The following is an 18,820-nucleotide window of genomic DNA, read 5'->3' on the forward strand; positions in this document are numbered from 1 at the left end:
TATGACCTCCAGATGCTGTGCTCTCAAAAGCCAAGTTGCACACCCATGGGCACTTGAAAGAAATGAGGTTTTCAAAGTCTCGGACCTCAGATTCAAATCATGGCCTTGTTCCTTTGCATGTAAAGTGATCTCAGCCCATTGCTAAACTTCACTAGTAAAGTGGAACAATGTATCTGAAGGTTCATTGAAGTAGCCCATTTTAGTTCCCAGTGAAGGGTGTTGAGAGAATGGTGATTTATATTGCAGGCCGTCATCTGGGTGGACCCAAAGATGTTGCAGTTCATTGGGTTAGGCCCCACGTTATCATGTGCCCCCGGGATAGCTGAGCCCTTGTCACTCATGTGGTAGATTCTCCCATATTTTGTATTCACCATTCCCAGCATTATTCACAGATAACCTAAATCTGTTGGAATTCAGTTCTAAATCTAATTTTCTAAAATGCTTGTCTGGTTGTTCATGAAGCATGATTTTTTTTCATTGCTTCTAATCAACTGAGACCCATCTTCTACCATTCTAAACATTTTCCAAATTTTATTCTTTACACCCCAACCTCACACTGTGTCATTTTACCCATTCCTGATTCTTCTTATAGGCCCATGTAATTTCTCCCCTTTCAACCATACTACTTCTGGACCACATGCCTTCCTCTTCCCTCATTTCTTATCCTTTCCCTCCCCTTGTACTCTCAAATTTCAGTTCCTCTTTTTATAATCCCCACTTCTATCAAAAAAAACCACACGTAGTAGCATTTCAAAACTCCAAAGACCTCTTTATTGCTCATTTCTTAATTCTATTACATTACTTCAATTTTATTTTTTAAAATATATCAGAATAGAGAAATCTTTATATTTTTATCTATATTATTTTATATACCTATCTATCTATATGTTTAAATATCTATGTCGATGTATATATGTGAAAATCGTTTGATACTTAAAGGGTACCAACAATAGCAGCTCTTACATTACAAAGCCATAGTATTGAGAAATTTCCATTTCTCTTTCTCTCTCAATGAAAAACTGCACTTTTCCCAAAGAAGTGTATTTGGCTGCATGCTCGCGCTCTTGCTGAGCCTTCCTTTTCATGGCCTCACGCTCTGGCCGTTGCTCTTTTGTGATGGGGCTTGACATTACTGGCTCAGGAACATTGGGCTTTCTCCATGGAATTGGTTGCAGGCTGAAATCTTGCAGTAGAAATTGGGTTTGAGACTTAGGTGGTGGCTGGAACTTGGCCATAGTAGTGGAAACAGGCTGCCTCTGGAAAGAAGTGAAAGAAGATGTTTTGTAGGGTGCAGGTCTAGCAGCAGCACACTGAGAGACATTAGGCTGGGTAGGCTTGGTCAAACCTGGTAGAGTTGCATTGAATGAAATTGGCCGAGCTGGTTTGGCAGGACTTATCAAAGATGTGTTGGCACTAGCTGGTTGACATGCATTGACTGCCAGAGATTGAGCTGAGTTAGGATGAGGGTAAGATCCAGTGGGCCTACGTGAGGCAAAAGCCTGTGGCCTCCGAGGAACAGGTCGAGGTTGAGGCTTGTCAGGATTCAGAAAAGGTAAAGGTATCAACTTGACCTTGCCAGGTGGAGGCAGCTCATACTGGGATGGAGAGGGGCATTCATTGCCAGCACTGCTATCTTCTTTCTGGGCTTTGACTTGAGTCTTCTTAGGACCTTTGCCCTCATGTGGGGTATCCAGCCGTGATTTGATAGCTGCAGAATACTGGGAGCCTTTGGTGGTGCTCAAATTTGCCAAAGCCCGACACGAGGATGACCCAATTTTCTTATCAGTCTTCTTCCCCAGTGCATGAAAAACCTGCACTGACTGCAGCATGTGCATACCTAGATAGGTGCGAGGCTTTTTAAATGTCTCCTGGCTAAGCTCGGGTTGATTTCTCTTCCTCTTCATCTTGGGAATCGTTTTCTCGTCTGACTTCACTTTATTCCTTGTCTGCTTATTCTCTTCAACTTTCTTGGAATTGTTTTGTGTGGTGTTTTTGGTCTTTTCTTGCCCAAGGCCTTTAGCCTTGCTGGCCCTACTGTATGCAGCTTTTGGAGGTTTGCAGGTAGAATGCTTGGTTGTGATTACAGTTGGGCTGTCACTGGATACAGCACTGCACACAATCATTTCTCTCTCCAAAAGACACTCTGGGTTGTGACGCTGAATTTTGTCCTTAGGAGCTCCATCGATAAGCTCAGAATCTCTATCCTTCTTCTTTCTGATATAGTCAGTGAGTTCCTTTACAATCCTTGACTTTTTCTGCCCCTGATTCACCTTGGCATCTCTCATGTCATTGGCTTTTATGGTTGTGGGAAATTTGGACTGGTGATGTTCTGCCAATGAGTTGTAAATAGGTGGGAGTTCAATATTCTCCACCAATGCAGCCATGTCCACAAAACCATTGCTACATTCAACCCTATTTTCAAGTGTCCCTTGGTTCTCAAAACTTAGGCTATTCTTGACCAAATTGGCATTTTCAGAATCAGGCTTCTCCTCTTGGTCTAAAGGTTTGATGCATTCCAGAAATTGATGAATGTCAGGGATTTCTAAAGGGAGTAGTGGAGAATCCCGATTGTCAATTGGGATATGGTAGGCCTCCACAGGCTTTGGAAGCTTTGTTTTTATTTCATTCAAATTCTCATGTTCTATTTGTTCCTGGTTAGGAGCTTGAGGCAATGCCAGGTTATTGGTAGAACTTTGGACGGCAGTTAGTACTGAAATGTCTCCAAGCTCAAGTGGTGGGTTATTCTCAAGTATTTGAGCATTTATGCTACCGCAGGATGTAAGGAAATCTGAAGTTTGTGGAAAACAAAATGCCTGGCTTGGAGGTTGCAATTCTACAGAAGTCTCTGTCCTCATGGAAGTTTCCATCACTGAAAAGAAATCAAGGAAGAAGTCAGTCCCTGGTAAGTGAGATACTCTTGTCCTGCACACCAACACAGCAACCATGCACCTGCCAACAGTGAGCAAGCCACTTTTATGGTTTTTCTTAAGACCCATGGACAGGACGCTGCATTAGGAAATAGGTCGTGACTGTTGGAGTTGCTGCTACTCCGTTAATGTCATTGGTTTTTGGTTTTCTTTGTATTTCATAGGATTGATGTAAGTCAAATCAAAGTTTGGAAAGATGAAATGTATTAGGCTAGGGTGTGACTGTTAGTAGAGCACTTGTCACTGTACTCTTGGCCCTTGTTTCAATCAGAAACACCATGAAAAAATGAACAAAAAGTGTTTTACAAATACTAGAAATCTCTGCTCCCTCTTTGTGAGTATAAAAATATGTTAAACCATGTAGTAAGAGAAAAAGCAATGTCATTTCTCATGAAATTTATAAACAAGGGCATATGTTGTGCTTACTCACTTTGGACTAGATCTTGAACCCAAAAAATTAAAGAAAATTAGACCATTACTACAATGAAACGTTTTGAAGTGTTTTCTAAATACACAAAAGCAAAAGATCTTGGAAGGGAATTAATTATTGCATGGAGGTTTTGCCAGGGTAGTGAAAAATGAAGCCTCATTCAGTGTGATTTAAGGGGACTTTTAAACACAACATGAATGACCATTATAGTGCTCTGCATTTTCACTTTTACTTTTTTACTTGCTTATTTGATTGTTTCTTTGTTTTTGGAAGTAGTGGGCATTGAACTCAGGACCTTACACTTGCTAGGCAGGTGCTGTACTAATTGATCCATGGCTCCAGCTCTTGACCTTATATCAAATCTGGAAATGGAGAGCACCGAGTAAGTGTAGTTGTTGAAATCTCAGGAGTTCAACTCTACCCATTTGTGGACTAACCACTACTCATCTGCAGATCTGTCTCTCCCTTTGAATGCTAACCTTATTCCTTTTCCATTTTTGCTATTTGTACTCACGTTGAAAACTCATTTCTCTGTTGGGTTGAGCAGGCATAGAGTAGTAGATTCCAGAGGTTGAAACCGGTGTTAGGATGTTTGTAGGCTGAACTTTCTTTAGAACCATCACCATTTCTGGTTGACAGATAGAGGACCCACTCCCTCCATATGAAACACAGCCATAAGATTGCAGGCAGAAGCCACGCTCTCCAGATAATGGAGGCCCCAATGTGTTTTGATTATAGTAATAGACATGACTTCCTTCCTGATAAGGAAGTGACATGCTATATGCTTGAGTGGGAATCTGAGATGGTGTTGCTTGAACAAAGTTGGCAGGTAATGATGGGGATAGGGGGACCACCTTATTGGCATCTGAAGCTTTATCATATTGGGTTGTTACAGTCATGGAAGAATTTGCTGTGTCCTGGTCAATAAGAGTCCCAGTGAAGTTTCCAGGTGAGGATGACTTCTTTTCTGTGCTTTGTGCAGTACCCCACTCAAAAATACCTGAATAGGAGGCAGCTGAAGTAGGTATCTGGCTCTGGCCAGTAACTTCAGACAACATAGTTGTGCTAGAATGTTGGTAAATGTAGGCACTACCCACGAGTGGCTGGAAAGAGGTGTTAGAGGCTGATGGCCGCAGCCATGCTGAAGTCATGGCTGGCCCAGAGACTCTGGAGAGGTTGCAGACACTTCCCACTATGGAAGAGGTATTGCTCACCACAGGACGAGTGAGCTGGGGAGAATTTGCAGTTCCAAGTAAAGATGTATTTTGGAAATTTTCTGTAGAAGGAAACAGGGTGATGGAAATTGATGAGATGGACAGACTTTCACTTTGAGGAGCAGTATTATCTTAAAGTTGTTGTAATTAGGAAGTCTTTAGTTCCAATACTCACTGAAACACCAGAAATCAAACAGTTTAAGATGGCTGTCACTGATGAAGTAGGTTGTTACAAACTTATAACTATGTCCTAGAATTGAAGCATTTTAAAACTAGAATATCCTTGGATCCTAAGTCAAAATAAATTCCTAATAGTTTTCAAAAAATATTTTTTGCAAAAAAAAAAAAACTATTTAAACTTTCTGAGCCTCAGGTTATTCATATGTACATGCTTTCAATAATAATAATGGTAACTCATCCAAGAATAAAAGAGACATTTATATATGATTTGTATGGAGAATACATAGTGAGTTCTGCAAAGATAGACAAACTGCAAAGAATTAAAAAGAATAAATAGATGTTAATTAGATTTGAATACATAGCAAGCATAAAATAAAAATTTTAAAAAAGCATAGTAAATATAATAATAAAGGAAGTTCTGTTATCATATATATATAATATTATGAAAATGAATGTTATCTATTCTTTTTTAGTGAATACTATTAACTAAAACAAAACTGCTGTAGAAATGATTTTCAATTTGAAAAATAAGTTTTCGAGGCAGGGTTGAACAAAGTTACCTAAGCTGGCCTTGTACTTGGAATTCTCCCACCTCAGCCTTGGAATGCCTTGGATTTTAGGCACCTACCACCCCACCCAGCCTGATTTTGAATGTCTTTCCGATGGGTACATGTAGACAGAGAAACTCTACCAGTAACAAGTGTGTAACAGACAGAACAATGCAGCAAATGTGAACACTGAAGTAGCCATATTTTGTCTAGACCAATATTTCAATACAAATTGGTATGAATCTTTGTACATCTGTAGTCCCAGCAATCAGGAATGCTGAGGTAGGAAGGTTACTTGAGTCCAAGTGTTTGAGGTCAGGTTGAGTCACATAGGAAGATGCCATTCCCACACCAATAAAAAAAAACTAAACTAAACAAAATAAAGTTGTAAAAAGTGGAGAGTAAAGCAATAATTGTAAAGGAATTCCATTATTGTGTTCATTCACATATCTCTGAGTATACCCAACAAGTAAAAGATATCAATCCTAATAGGTATATATTTCAATTAATATAGCCATATTAAAAAACAGGAAAAATACTTTAAAATAATGCTGAAAGTTCTTAGATTTATACCCAAAATTTAGCTTATATTCACTTCAACTTTCAGTAACAGGTCACCCCAAAAGCTTGAAAAAATTAACACTAGAATCCACCTAAAACAAAAAAAGTTGGGGGGGCTGATGTGAAAATTGAAGTGAGGCCCTTGAATGTGGTAAGCATATACTCTGTCCTTGAGCTATAACTCCAGTCCAAACAATTTTAAATGTTAAAAAAAACCAAGAATTCACAAAATTATTTTAGATAAATGTGGAATTAGAGACGTGGGGATTGACCTTTCATTTTTAGAAAGGTCTTTCTTTTTATTCTTGTGTCTAAAACAGTGACTATTAATAACAATGTACTCTGTTTTAGGAAGAAAATTATTGGTGTGGAGGTACTCAAGTAGTACCAAAACAAAAAGAAGAAAATTATTATAAAATCAAAAGAAACTTTTACTTGAAACTTTATTTTTGACACGTTAGGATGCATCAATTTTTTTTGAATTCATGTAGTTTAATAATCCAGGATGAAATAAGACATTAAAAATTCTATTACACCAGTCTTCTTTCTATATAAACTCTATTCTTACTATGCTTGTAGGAATAGTCAATCATAAAATATATTTCTAAAATATTCATATTCAAAACTGTCAATTGTCATCTATATCTAGAGTCATTAGAAAAAATGCAAACAACCAAATGTGACTTATCTGAGAAACTGCTTTTACTAGTGATACCCTGTTCTACCCTTAGTCATCTTCCTAATCAATTAATACAAGCGTTTTCTGAAAACAACTTCATTTTGCTTTTCTTTGAGTAGATTTTACACTGCTTTTGTGCATTTTTTAAAAAATCAACTGTGCTTGTCAACATTCTTTCTCAAATGATGTTTTTTCTCAACAATGTGTCCCTGCTTGACATTCTTATGTTTTCTCTTTCCTCATTTATATATTTTCTTCATTCCCTTCAGTTCCTGTCAGCCTATGCTTAATGTAAATAATCCCCAGCTTTTTTCTCTAGAAAATCTTTACTTCTGATAACCCACTCCTCTCCCTCTTCTCTCCTTATTCCTCTTTTCACCTACTTGAAACATAAAACTCCAAAACACATGGATATTACTTTTAGATCAGAGCTAAATTTGAAATACAAAAGTGGAATCTTAATGAAGGTAGACAGTTACAGATGAAACATCTTGGTATATGAGGCTAGTTTTTAATACCACCTTGGTTTATCTGTTTTTGTTGAAACTAACACTCTGGAAATCTCTGATTTCACTATATACATGGCCTTTAAGACTCAGTATTAGAAAACATAAGGAACAGAACATCAGCAGTCCTGTATCCTCATGTAGCAGATGAGGAACCATTTTGTGATAGAGTAAATAATGTCCCTAGTTACATACCTAGTAAATGTCAAAGCCACAAATGAAATCAGGTCTCCATATTTCTAGTTCAATGCTTTCCCCCCAGTATTCTAAGCTGCTTTGAGTCTACTACTAAATTTAGGGTTGGTGAGTTAATCTATTTTTTTCATTATATATAAAAAAGTTTTTTTTTTAAAGTTGTTGTTTTTCCTTACCTGACATGATCATGGAAGAGTTAACATCAATTGCAGATACAAGAGATGCGGTAATACTAGAAGATGTCTGGGAAGAAGAAGATAAACAGCTCATTTGTCCAGTATGAAAGACTGATCCAAATTTGTTTACAGATAACTCCATGGAAACCCCAAGATTCTACCGGATGGCAGTAGGTTTGGTGGGAGAATGATGTCATAAAGTAAGCAGATGGTGAAGTAGCCAATAGCGAGATCATATTCCCAACCCTAAAATGGGATTGGTTGGAGAGAATAACATAGGAGCTATAATAGTACCTAAATGGCTGAGCTCTGAGTAGGTGAAATCCTGAAAGACAGGTATGGCAGACCCTCCTTCCCCTGTTTCTTATGCATGTTAATTAATAAAGTTATTCATAATTTGTATATCATATTTCACATTTTAATGGATTGTATAACATGCTCACATACTGGATATCCATTTAATTCACTTCAGGAGGAATCAAAGTGACATTATTTTGTCGTTATTTTAATTTTTTTATTTTATCATTGTTACATTTACTCACAACGTTTGGGCCACCTCAACACACCCCCACCTCTGCTTCCAGGCAGAACCTGTTTGCCCCTCTTGTTCTGCAATTTAGAAGAGAAAACATAAGATATAATAAGAAATACACAGCATGTTTGTTAGTTTGAGGTAAGGATAGCTATACGGAGAGATTCCTAGCATTGCTTCCATGCACATATGTATTACAACCCACTTTGGTTCATCTATACCAGAACCATTCATTGCTTCCCAGTTCCCTTACCATAGTGGCCTCTGCCAGTTTGAGATTACTATATTCATTCCTTTACAGTGAGTACATGAACTACATTCAAGTTTTACATTTCCTTCTCTTTCCTTATGCCTTCCATGTGCATTCTCTCCTTATTTTGTGATGCATGTCCAATAATATTGCTGCATTTTCTTTAGGTCTATAATGTTGATATGAGGGAGGACATGTCATTTTTGGCCTTCTGATCCTGGTTAACTTTGCTTAAGGTGATGTTCTATAGCTCCATCCATTTACTTGTGAATGACAAATTTTCGTTCTTCTTTGTGGCTGAATAAAATTCATTGTGTATAAATACCACATTTTCTTAATCCATTTTTGGTAGTGGGCATCTTGTCTGTTTCTAATAGTTTGGCTATTGTGAATAGTACTGCAATAAACATGTGTTTGCAGGTGCCTCTGTAATAACCTGAGTTGCATTCCTTCAGGTTTATCCCTAGAAGTAGTATTGCTAGAACGTATGTCAGATCTATGTTAGTTTTTTAAGGAGTCTACATATTGTTTTCTAAAGTGGTTGTATGAGCTTACATTCCCACCACCAATGTATGAGGGTTCCCTTTTCCCCGTGTCCTCACCAATATTTGTTATTGTTGATGTAGCTATTCTAACAGGGGGGAGGTGGAATCTTAGTGTGGATTTGATTTGCATATCCTTTATGGCCAGGGATGGTGAGCATTTTTCATGTGTCTTTTGGTCATTTGGACTTCTTCCTAAAAAGCACTACTGTTCACTTCTTTATTGATTCATTGATTTTAGGAAAGTTTAGTTTTTGAACTCCCTGTATATTCTGGTTATCAGTGCTTTGTCAGATGTATGGCTAGCAAATATTCTCTCCCACTCTGTGCGTAGTCTCTTCAATTTAGACACCATTTCTTTTGATGTGCAGCAGAATTTTAATTCATGTAGTCTCATTTGACCATCCTTTCTCTTAGTTGCTGGGCCAATTGAGTTCTACTGAGGAAATCTTTGCCTATACCTATTGTTTCTAGAGAACTCCCTATTCTTTCCTGTAATAACTGAAAGGTTTTGTATCTGATATTGAGGTCCTTAATCAACTTTGAGATGATAATAATACAGGGTGATAGGCATGGATCTAGTTTCAGTTTTCTGCAGGAAGATAACCACTTTTTGTAACAACTTTCGTTGAAGAGGCTATCTTGTCTCCATTGGAATGTTTGGCACCTTTCTTGAAATTTAGTGAGCATAGCTGCTTAGATTTTTACCTGGATCCTCTATTCTGTTCCACTGGTCTCCATGTGTTTTTTGTGTTAGTACCATGTTGTTGTTATTGCTGTGGCTCTGTAGTATAGTTTGAAATCGGGTAATGTAATACCTCCAATGTTGCTCTTTTTGCTCAGTATTGCCTTGGCTATTTGCAGTCTTTTGTGTTTCTGGAAGAATTTTAGGGTAGATTTTTCAATCTCTGTGATGAATGTCATTGGGATTCTTGCAGGAATTGTCTTGAGCATGTAGATTGCTTTTGGCAGTAAAACAACAAAAAAAACCACGTCACTTTGCAAATGATTAAGTCTTAATTAATCTATGGGTTGCACTCCACATTTCTCTCACTTTCTTGTTTGTACCTACCTTGAATTTCATGCTTTGAAGAAATCAGGTAGTGTTTGTTCCCTCTACATTTTGATAATCATACCTCCCTGTGTTGTTATGTTTTTTGGTTGGATTGGGGTTGAACTCAGAGTTTCCAAATTGCAAAGCAGGTGTACCATTTGAGTCACAACTCCAGTCCATTTTTCTCTGTTTGTTTTGGAGATGGGGTCTTGGGAACTATTTACTGGAGCTGTCCTCAAATCATGATCTCCCAATCTGAAACTCCCAAGTAGCTAAGATTAAAGAAGTGAGCCACCTTTGTTCAACTCAATAAAATATTTTTAGCTCATTCATTTTCTGCAAATCAGTAGTTAGACTAACTTTATCAGATTCAGGCTTGGATCACAAATTATTGTGTTTGTGCATTGTTATTTATTTATTTTTGGTCATACTGGGGAGTGAACTCAAGGGTTCAGACTATCTACACAAGCACTCTGCCACTTAAGCCACAGTCCCATCCCTTTTTACTTTAGCAAGTTTTTTTTACAGAGTGTCACATGCCTTTTCCTCAGCAAGCCTCAGACCATGATTCTTCTCTTTCACCCTCCTAAGTAGCTAGGATTACATCATGTGCAACAACACCTGGCTTGTTGTTTGAGATAGGGACTTGCTATCTTTTTTTACCCAGGCTATCAAACTAAAAATCATTAACTAACAATTTAAAAGAAAACATACAAACAGACTTAGGACACACTTGTGCCCTTGTAGTATTTAGTCAACAGTCTTATGATCCAATGATTGCACATTGTGCACTGCAAAACCCATCTTGGAATTCATCTACTAAGCTGTGAGTTGCATTTAAATAATTTAGAAACCCATTAATCTTTGCTGTCTGTCCTCCCTCACCCCAACTTAAGTGGAAAACATATCTTTCCCCCCAACTATCCCATCCTTCCCTCCTTCAATAACCCTTTACTCAGATGCCTTTCTCTCCTAGTGATCCCTTCCCATACTCTCTGTTGTAAACTCCCAAGTCACTGGGAGGCACTTACTGTTAATGATTTAGAAGAAAATCAGATCATCACCATGTCCTCTCAGAGACGTTGTCTCTCCACAGAGCTCCCTTTGGGTCTTCCTCTAACCAGTGAAGGCTGCAAGGCTGGGGAGAATCCCAGGTCTGTTTGCCTCTCAGCAGAGGAGGACTAACACTCACAAACTTCTAAACAGTCATCAGAGAGCTGAGAACAACAGCTATGAAGAGGCTCAGTGCAGGACTCCTAAAAGAGATGGGCATGTGAGGAAGGGGTGAGGGAGATTTAAATGGGTGGGAGGAAAGGGTAAGGGTCACACTTAAGTTGGGGTGAGGGAGAGGGAGAGTTAGCTTTGATCTGACGGTTTCCAGAATTGTTTCTTTAAGTGAAAAACACAGTTTAGTTAGTAGCAAAATTTATCAAGGACTGATATATCTTCTAAGTCTATTAGTATTGTTTTCTCTTGCTTTTTTTGTTTTTTTTTTTTTTTGGTGGCACTAACGTTTGTACTCAGTGCTTCCTGCTGCTATGTTGGGTGCTATTAATGTTTGATGCCACAATAACAGCCCATATTTTTTTCCTCTTAAATAGTTAGGTAATGATTAAGATTAGTCTTTAGTCTTTCTTCACACTTCCCCCATCCTATGTAAGGTGATTATGAAGCACATACATCTAAAAATGGTTTTAGCTTTTATTTTCTTATCTCTTCTGCAGAGTAGAAAAAGTTAGATGCTTTGTGAGGAATTGGGTATCTGGATGCCTGTAGTGTTAAGTATCTAGGTGGCACAGAGGGTGTGCTCCAGTCTCTGTTCTCTGAGGCTGCCCTGGGCTGAAGAGCCAATTGCTGCTAGCTGAGGCCTGCAGAGGCAGGCCAAGGACTGGACAGCCTGTTCTGCTCCAGCTAGGAGCCACTTCAGCCTGTAAGTTAACATTGGCTCCACACAGCCCTGGCCACTGCCACCCCTGTGTGCAAGGAGATGCCCAACAAGTGGCAGGATTTTGTAGTTGCCTGGGACCTGGAGATTCCAGCAAAACTGGGGGTGAGAGAAGGCAGCCAGGCAGCCATTGTAGCCCAGCATTCACCTGCAGTCACTACCTGCCTGCGCCCCTGGAAGCCTGTGCACCTGTCCAGTGGTTCCACCACTCCCAGGTTCTATGCACTGTTGCCTGAGTGGCTGAAGCCTAGGACAGTGAGATAAAGAATATAAATATAGACAGACAATGGACAAAAACATTTTACTATAACATAGGAAAAAAAAACACTAAAGACCATATATATCAACACCCAGAACAGCACTACTCAATTTTATGGTGTTAATAAAATGAGATACAGGAAGTTTCAAATTTTATACTTTGTTAAATGTAAAATAATCAGCACTATTTAGTGCCATTCATAACATGCTTCAATTTTTCCTTAAAGTATGCTTTATTTCCAAAAGTGCCCATATGACTAAAGTACTTGAACTCAACAGAAATAATTTTCTTTTTTACACTTTCTTAATAACAACAAATTATTAAAGAACTCTAAAATAAATATACAAAAGAAATTAAGTAATTATAATACTGTAGTTTATTTAATAACATTAGAAGATCATCTACATGATTACCTTAACATCTATAAAACCAGATTGAGTTAACAGAAGGCAAGTGCATATACCTGTGCAAAACTTTCATCTTTAGAAGCTATCTGTGAGCTTTACATATGTGTTAGATTATAATTAACTTCATGTCAGTAGTCCCTAGATTTGCATAAAGTACTCTCCATTATCAATGTATGATTGATTCATAAGCAATTTGATTTCTCTTTACCATGATGCAACCAAAAGATAAAGGCATAGTAAAATGATAATAACTCCAAATACTCTTACAAATTATGTCCCATTCCTGTTCTTTACAAAAAGTGATTGTATTTATATGACATTAAACCAGTTATAGGGACAATTAGAATCCTGCAGTCAGCTATAAAGGTTAAAACCCTTTATTTGCTTTAATGTTTAGCAGTTAATTGTCTGGGAGAGCATATTTCCATTTATTTTGATATTTGTACTGTATTTAAAATTTAGAGTAATATGTAGTTCAACCAAATACAATGTAAATCTGAACTGTGCCTCACACTGCAGGGGAGCCATCTAAATCCTGTTGTAAGTAACAGACAGAGCAATAGCTACTAACCTTAATCAGGAAGGTAAGCAATGGCAAGAGAAACTGTGGAGGCAAAAAGCAGCCTCTTGATTGTACAGAATGATGTAGTAGAAATGGAGGCAGGCTTTTATCCTAAGATGGTTATATTTACCAAGAGCTAAAGAATGGGTATGCAGCACCTAATATATGCCTCTCTGTTTTGCAATGGAATGAACATGTTAAAAATATTAAGTGGATAAAATATTAAGGCTGATCCTTACTAAATAGGAGCTGCTGTCAACATCTTTATCACATTTTCTCAGTGGCTTTTTGATCAGCATTAAAGTGAAGAAAAGTTCCTAGCTGAGCTCAAGAAACAAAAATCTTCAATGGCTCGTTCTCTTTGAACATTCTTCTCCAGTATCCTTTATGATATCTCCAGAACAACATGCTCTACAAAGTGCAAGAGCTGAACTCCTTTAAAAAAGCCCTGATGTCCAATAGGAAAAGGGTAACAGGTACTAGAGAAAAGGTTAGATCAAAAAGAATTAACCTAGAAGGTAACACCCAAGCACAGGAAATCAATGTGAGTCAATGCCCTGTATAGCTATCCTTATCTCAACCAGCAAAAACCCTTGTTCCTTCCTATTATTGCTTATACTCGCTCTACAACAAAATTAGAAATAAGGGCAAAATAGTTTCTACTGGGTATTGGGGGGGGAGAGGGAGGGGGCGGAGTGGGTGGTAAGGGAGGGGGTGGGGGCGGGGGGAGAAATGAACCAAGCCTTGTATGCACATATGAATAATAAAAGAAAAATGAAAAAAAAAAGCCCTGATGTTATTCAAAAGATGTAAAAACCCACTTTCAATGGAGGAAAAGATGTAGGTTACAAATTTCTGAACTAATAATCGAGGCAGCTCCACACATGGATTTTAATGTACAATATAAGTTATAAAATACTTTATTTTAGTTAAAAATAAAAAATTGGTGCTTTACACTTGATAACCACCACACTAACTGATTCCCAACCTTTCAGCCCACAACCAAGTATTCCATAAACAGAGAAAATTTTGCTTGCAAGAGAATTCATAGGCATTAGGAGTAAATTCACCATGCTGGACAGATCAAAAAGATAACCTGTACAACCTACTGAAGAGAAATAGAATAACTAGAAACAGACTGAAAATACACAAAGGACCAAAATAAAATAAGGGTGGTATCCCAAATTAGTTAAGTAGTGGGGAATAATTCCACGAAGAGTATTGACCTTAAGGAATATTATTTCAATAAAAGTAAAACATAATATAGTGTATGCCTACAAAATGTAACCAATCCTTAATTATCTTATTACATCTGACACACATTATGAAAATTCACCTGAAGAGGCATTTGCTAGAGCAAAAATTCTCTCCAGATATTTATGAAGGTGATCTTTTGAAAATCTTTAACTTGTCAAAATAATGTATATAGACTTTATGTTTACTGTTTCTTATCTTAAAACATGTTCACTGAAGCTCAAAAATCTATAAGTACCAAGTTCACTCTATTAGAAATACTTAACATTTAATGTGAGGGTAGACAAATTATTTTAAAAGTTTTTAATCTTGTTTTTATTGGTACCATATACTATAGCTCAAAGGTATTTGAACTACACTCCAGCTTGATATGTTTTAATTTTTATCAAGATTTTAAATAGCTTTAAAATACCTGTTTAATTACATCTTTACTGAATGAAATCATCTTTTAAGTTTGATCTCCGTTTTTAGTAGAATGACTTATTTTGTGTGCCTAAAGTCCTCTTTACAGGAAAAAGCAATTACGTCTTTTGAATGACAGATATATTCCTGATAAAAATGTTCATATCAACAAAGAGAAAAGAATCCTTTAATATTGAACAAATCTACACCAACAGGAATCTGAAATCTACCAAGATGGCCCTTAATATGTTTAGTCACTTAAACCATCAGAACAAATTCCTGTGAAGACTGACCCCCCAGAGTTGTACTAAGATTATAAGAAAGGAGAAAAAACCAAAAATGTATTTTGTGACAGTGAAGGCTATTACAATACAAAACCTAGTGATTTGACTTATTTTAGTCAGTATCAGATATGCCTAAGCATATATGAGAATACAGCCTATAAAAATAATCTCCCAATAGAACTATTCTTATTTATTTCATAAGACCCCCAAACATTTTTAGATTTAATTTAATTGGTACACTTTTAATTCAAATGTCATTTATTGTTGCATTTTCTCCTGAGAAAGACACTGCAGGGGAAGAAAGACTTTCCAAATTGCTCCCTGGTCTTCAGGCCTCTGAGGAAACAGTGCATGAAAGCAGATTGTTGTTTCTAAAGGTATGGACTGTTGCCCACTGCTCCTTAAGGCTGTCTGAGGAAGGATGAGAGGATGATCTGTGTGGTTAAGTCACTGTAATGCTCCTGCCTCACTGATCTATGAACTTTAGGGATGCATGGTAAGTCTCCACTAGAAATGGAGATCAAGCCTTGAAATACAATTAATTAAAAAGATAATACTTTTCCACCTGGATTTGAGAATATTTATCCTATGTATCCACTTTTAATATTTATAAGTTGTTATAACTTTTTAAAAAATAAATATAAATGTTAAGCCTACAAAACCATGTATGGTTTAATTTCATTTATAAACTTCAACAAAAAGCAAAACTAAAACACACTGTCTGGGAATGGTTGGAGAAGTTATAGACCGTGCAGTACACATTGCTGAAGTAGGAATCTTCTCTCTACCCTGTCCATCCCTAAGGAGGAGTGACAGAGCAGTAACAGAGGAGGGAATGGATTCCAGGTATTTGATTTCTTAACCTAGGTGGTAGTCACATAGATGCTAAAGTTATAAGCAGTTTTAAAACTGTACTTAAAAAAGTTTTACATACATTTCTGTACATATACCTCACATTTTATATTTGTACAAGTCACATAATGAAATTATAAAACTAAAACTAACATAAGGTATCATGGAGGAAAAGAATGATTACATTAGATTTTAAAAAGTTTGCCACTGTTGCTGTTTATTGGCTGGACCTCAGTGACTGGAGCCAGAAAAGATGGGGGACTATCGAGTTGTGCTCAATAGGCACTTTATTGAAGATCACTTCTGCTTTTTATAAGCTGTTTTTTCACAGAGAGTATTTGGTCAAGGTTACATTAGTACAAGGAAGCACAGTTAAAATTAACTCTTTGTTGTACCTCTTTTAAAACAGAAACAGAGAGGCAGGAGAAGCACGCAGTCAGCATAACCTTCTTATTTATATCTGAAGGACACAAAGCTATCTGGGGAACCTTGAGCATTGTTGTTTTTCTGGATATCTGGTCCTGAGGCCTTTGCCTCAGTTCCTTGGAGTTTTCTCACAAGGCCAAATGCCAAATCACACAGGCACAGTCCCACTGCTGGCTCCGACATGCCACTATCAGAGGAATAAAGTAGTAAGATCACCTCTCTAAAGTTGTTTCCCATGAGTTAACAACTCTGATACTGCTACATATGTATCTAGGCTTGAGCAACAAGTAAAGGGATGCTGGAGCATTATCCTTCACTCTGTGGAAGGAATTTACAGATAAGCAAGGGAAGTCACTGGATGACCCATTTGCAAACAGATTACAGTTGAAGAGAAGAGTCAGAATTTACCTTAGCATAATATAGCTACATCTGATTGCACACAGAAATGTTCCCAGAAACACGTGGGTGCTTATTCATGAGTTAGTACATTCATTTCTCTGTTTTGTCAGCTTATAGGACCTAAAATAATACTCAGGTAGCAAGAAGCATCCCTACTGCCCAGACCTTGGTATTAATCTTATTCTCCAATGAAAGAAACCCAGTTCCTCAGGGAAGCAGCTACTGCTAGGACTATGGTGGTACTATGCCAGATGATCCCCATAAACCTATGATGTCAAAAGTAAGGAAGTGTTAGAAACAACCAAGCACACTCTGATGTAGGGTTTATCACAGGAGCCAAATGGAAAGAGTTCCCAAAGGCCATTGCTGGAACAATTTAAACAACAAAGTAATGTTGGATTATGACCCAAAATATAAAATAAATATTCAAATCCACAATTACATGAGCAAATGATTGAATCAATTAATAAATGGTGGAGAAAAGACAAAAGTTAGGAGTAACTGACATAGATACTTCACTCTAAAAGGAGGGAGAGCAGAACACTGAACTCTTATAAGCTGTACAGAGAGACTTTCAAAGTTTTAAGTTGGCAAGAATGGGAAAGATCCATACATGTCTACCATGGAAATATATACTCTCTACTATCTCCACCATGCATCCTACTACTTTCCTTACAGCTTAAAAATGCACAAAGTTTCACTTTTATAAACCACATGCATCATATAAGCCAATTTATGCTTATACCTAAGAAAATTAGAACTTCATACAATTTGGTACATTCTCATTCCTTTTAATACTAAGGAAAATCTTATATTCACATTGAAACATCCTTTTGAGATGTTACTGCCACATATGTAAAGACTTAGCATTTCTAATAATTAATTTCATAAGGAACACTGGGGGTTAAATCTGTAGAAACGTGTATGTACTACTGTGTAAATATCTTCTAAGTATATATCCTGCAAAGTATGTTCTCAACACATATACATGTATATGAATTTTAAAAAATGGTTTGATAGACTCCTATCCAGAAAAATACTTAACATTTTGTGGAATGAATTAAGGGTTCTAAGTCTGACTTTCAAATTGAGTTAAATTTTAATGTAACAATATTAATTTATTTGACCAAATTTATTGAAAATGCTTTGGAATTTCTCAGAACCCTGCCATAATTATAACTGACTCTTGTATGGAATCAATTTACTGCAACACGAAAATACTAGCTTATACAGTATGTGCTGAGAGGGATTATCAGATATTTTTAAATTGAAATTCAGTCCATCTTTCCATAAAAAAGAGAAAGACCCAAATGCCGGGAACATAAGAGCAGTATAAAATGCACCTGAAGCATTTACAGTACACAATAGAACTACTGCAACCTTCCTTTAAAAAGGCTTATTTTTGAAATTTCATTATTCCAGTTGTACATTGTGTCTGTATATCACACTGTATCAGGTTCTTCTGGCACCATTCACATGGAAACAGTGAAATATGTGCCGTCTCTGAGTTTAGGGTTTTCATTTCTACCTGCCCTGTGCTCCCCATGGACAGTGCAGAAGAGGAAGCTTGAAAGAAGAACAGGATGGTAAAAAGTTATTTAAATAGTACTTAGGGAAACAGAAGTAAAACTACTAGGACTGCTTTTCTACCTATCTTTCCCACTGAGTATCTGAGAGAAGAATGGTTATCATTTTTAGTTTTTAGTGGTACTGAGAGTTTGAACTCAGGGCATTGTGTTTATATAGCAGATCCTCTACCCACATGAGCCACGCTCCCATCTCTTTTTTGCTTCAGTTCTTTTTCACACTTTTTGGTTGGGGTTGGTCTTGACCTGTAATCCTTCTATGCCTCCCACAGAGCTGGGATTACAGGCATGACCCAGCATAGTTGGCCTTCCTATGGAAGGTTTTAAGTGCTTACTAGTTTATGTGGATATGTATAAGGCAGGACCTATATAAGAAAAGTAATTGGATTTAAAAATGTTAATGTTTTGATCCCTCTTACAAGAGTATTCCCAATAATATATACATTTGTTCTTTTATTCTGCACATTTAGCTTTCAATCATTTTAAGAGTTTCAAATGACTTCCTGTAGTATTTTAGGTGAAGGAAAACAATTATTTTAAGCAGGTGATTCCCATGCTGAGAATCAACACTGCCATTTTTCAGTTATACAGCTTAGCCTTTAGTTATGGATAGACAATGATGGAGAGAACAATTTATTCTTTCTGTCTTG

General features: G+C 37.1%; 1 protein-coding gene across 1 annotated transcript; it reads right to left on the reverse strand.

Moving 5' to 3' along the window:
- Positions 1 to 959: 959 nt before the first annotated feature.
- On the reverse strand, positions 960 to 7,510 carry LOC141417278 (uncharacterized protein C2orf78-like). The gene is made up of 3 exons (XM_074055418.1): positions 7,417 to 7,510; positions 3,872 to 4,633; positions 960 to 2,869 (listed from the first exon to the last, which is right to left on the reverse strand). The coding sequence occupies exons 1-3, from the start codon at positions 7,508 to 7,510 to the stop codon at positions 960 to 962; spliced, it is 2,766 nt and encodes a 921-aa protein (XP_073911519.1).
- Between the last annotated feature and the right edge of the window lie 11,310 nt (positions 7,511 to 18,820).

Source organism: Castor canadensis, chromosome 15, assembly GCF_047511655.1.
Source record: "Castor canadensis chromosome 15, mCasCan1.hap1v2, whole genome shotgun sequence".
NCBI lineage: Eukaryota > Metazoa > Chordata > Mammalia > Rodentia > Castoridae > Castor > Castor canadensis.

Coding starts and splice junctions, on each gene's coding strand:
- LOC141417278 (XM_074055418.1), bottom strand. CDS start 7,510: ATGAGCTGTTTATCTTCTTCTTCCCAGACATCTTCTAGTATTACCGCA. Junction 4,634..7,416: donor CTCTTCCATGATCATGTCAG/GTAAGGAAAAAC, acceptor TTCCTTCTACAG/AAAATTTCCAAAATACATCT. Junction 2,870..3,871: donor CAGAGAAATGAGTTTTCAAC/GTGAGTACAAAT, acceptor ATTTCTTTTCAG/TGATGGAAACTTCCATGAGG.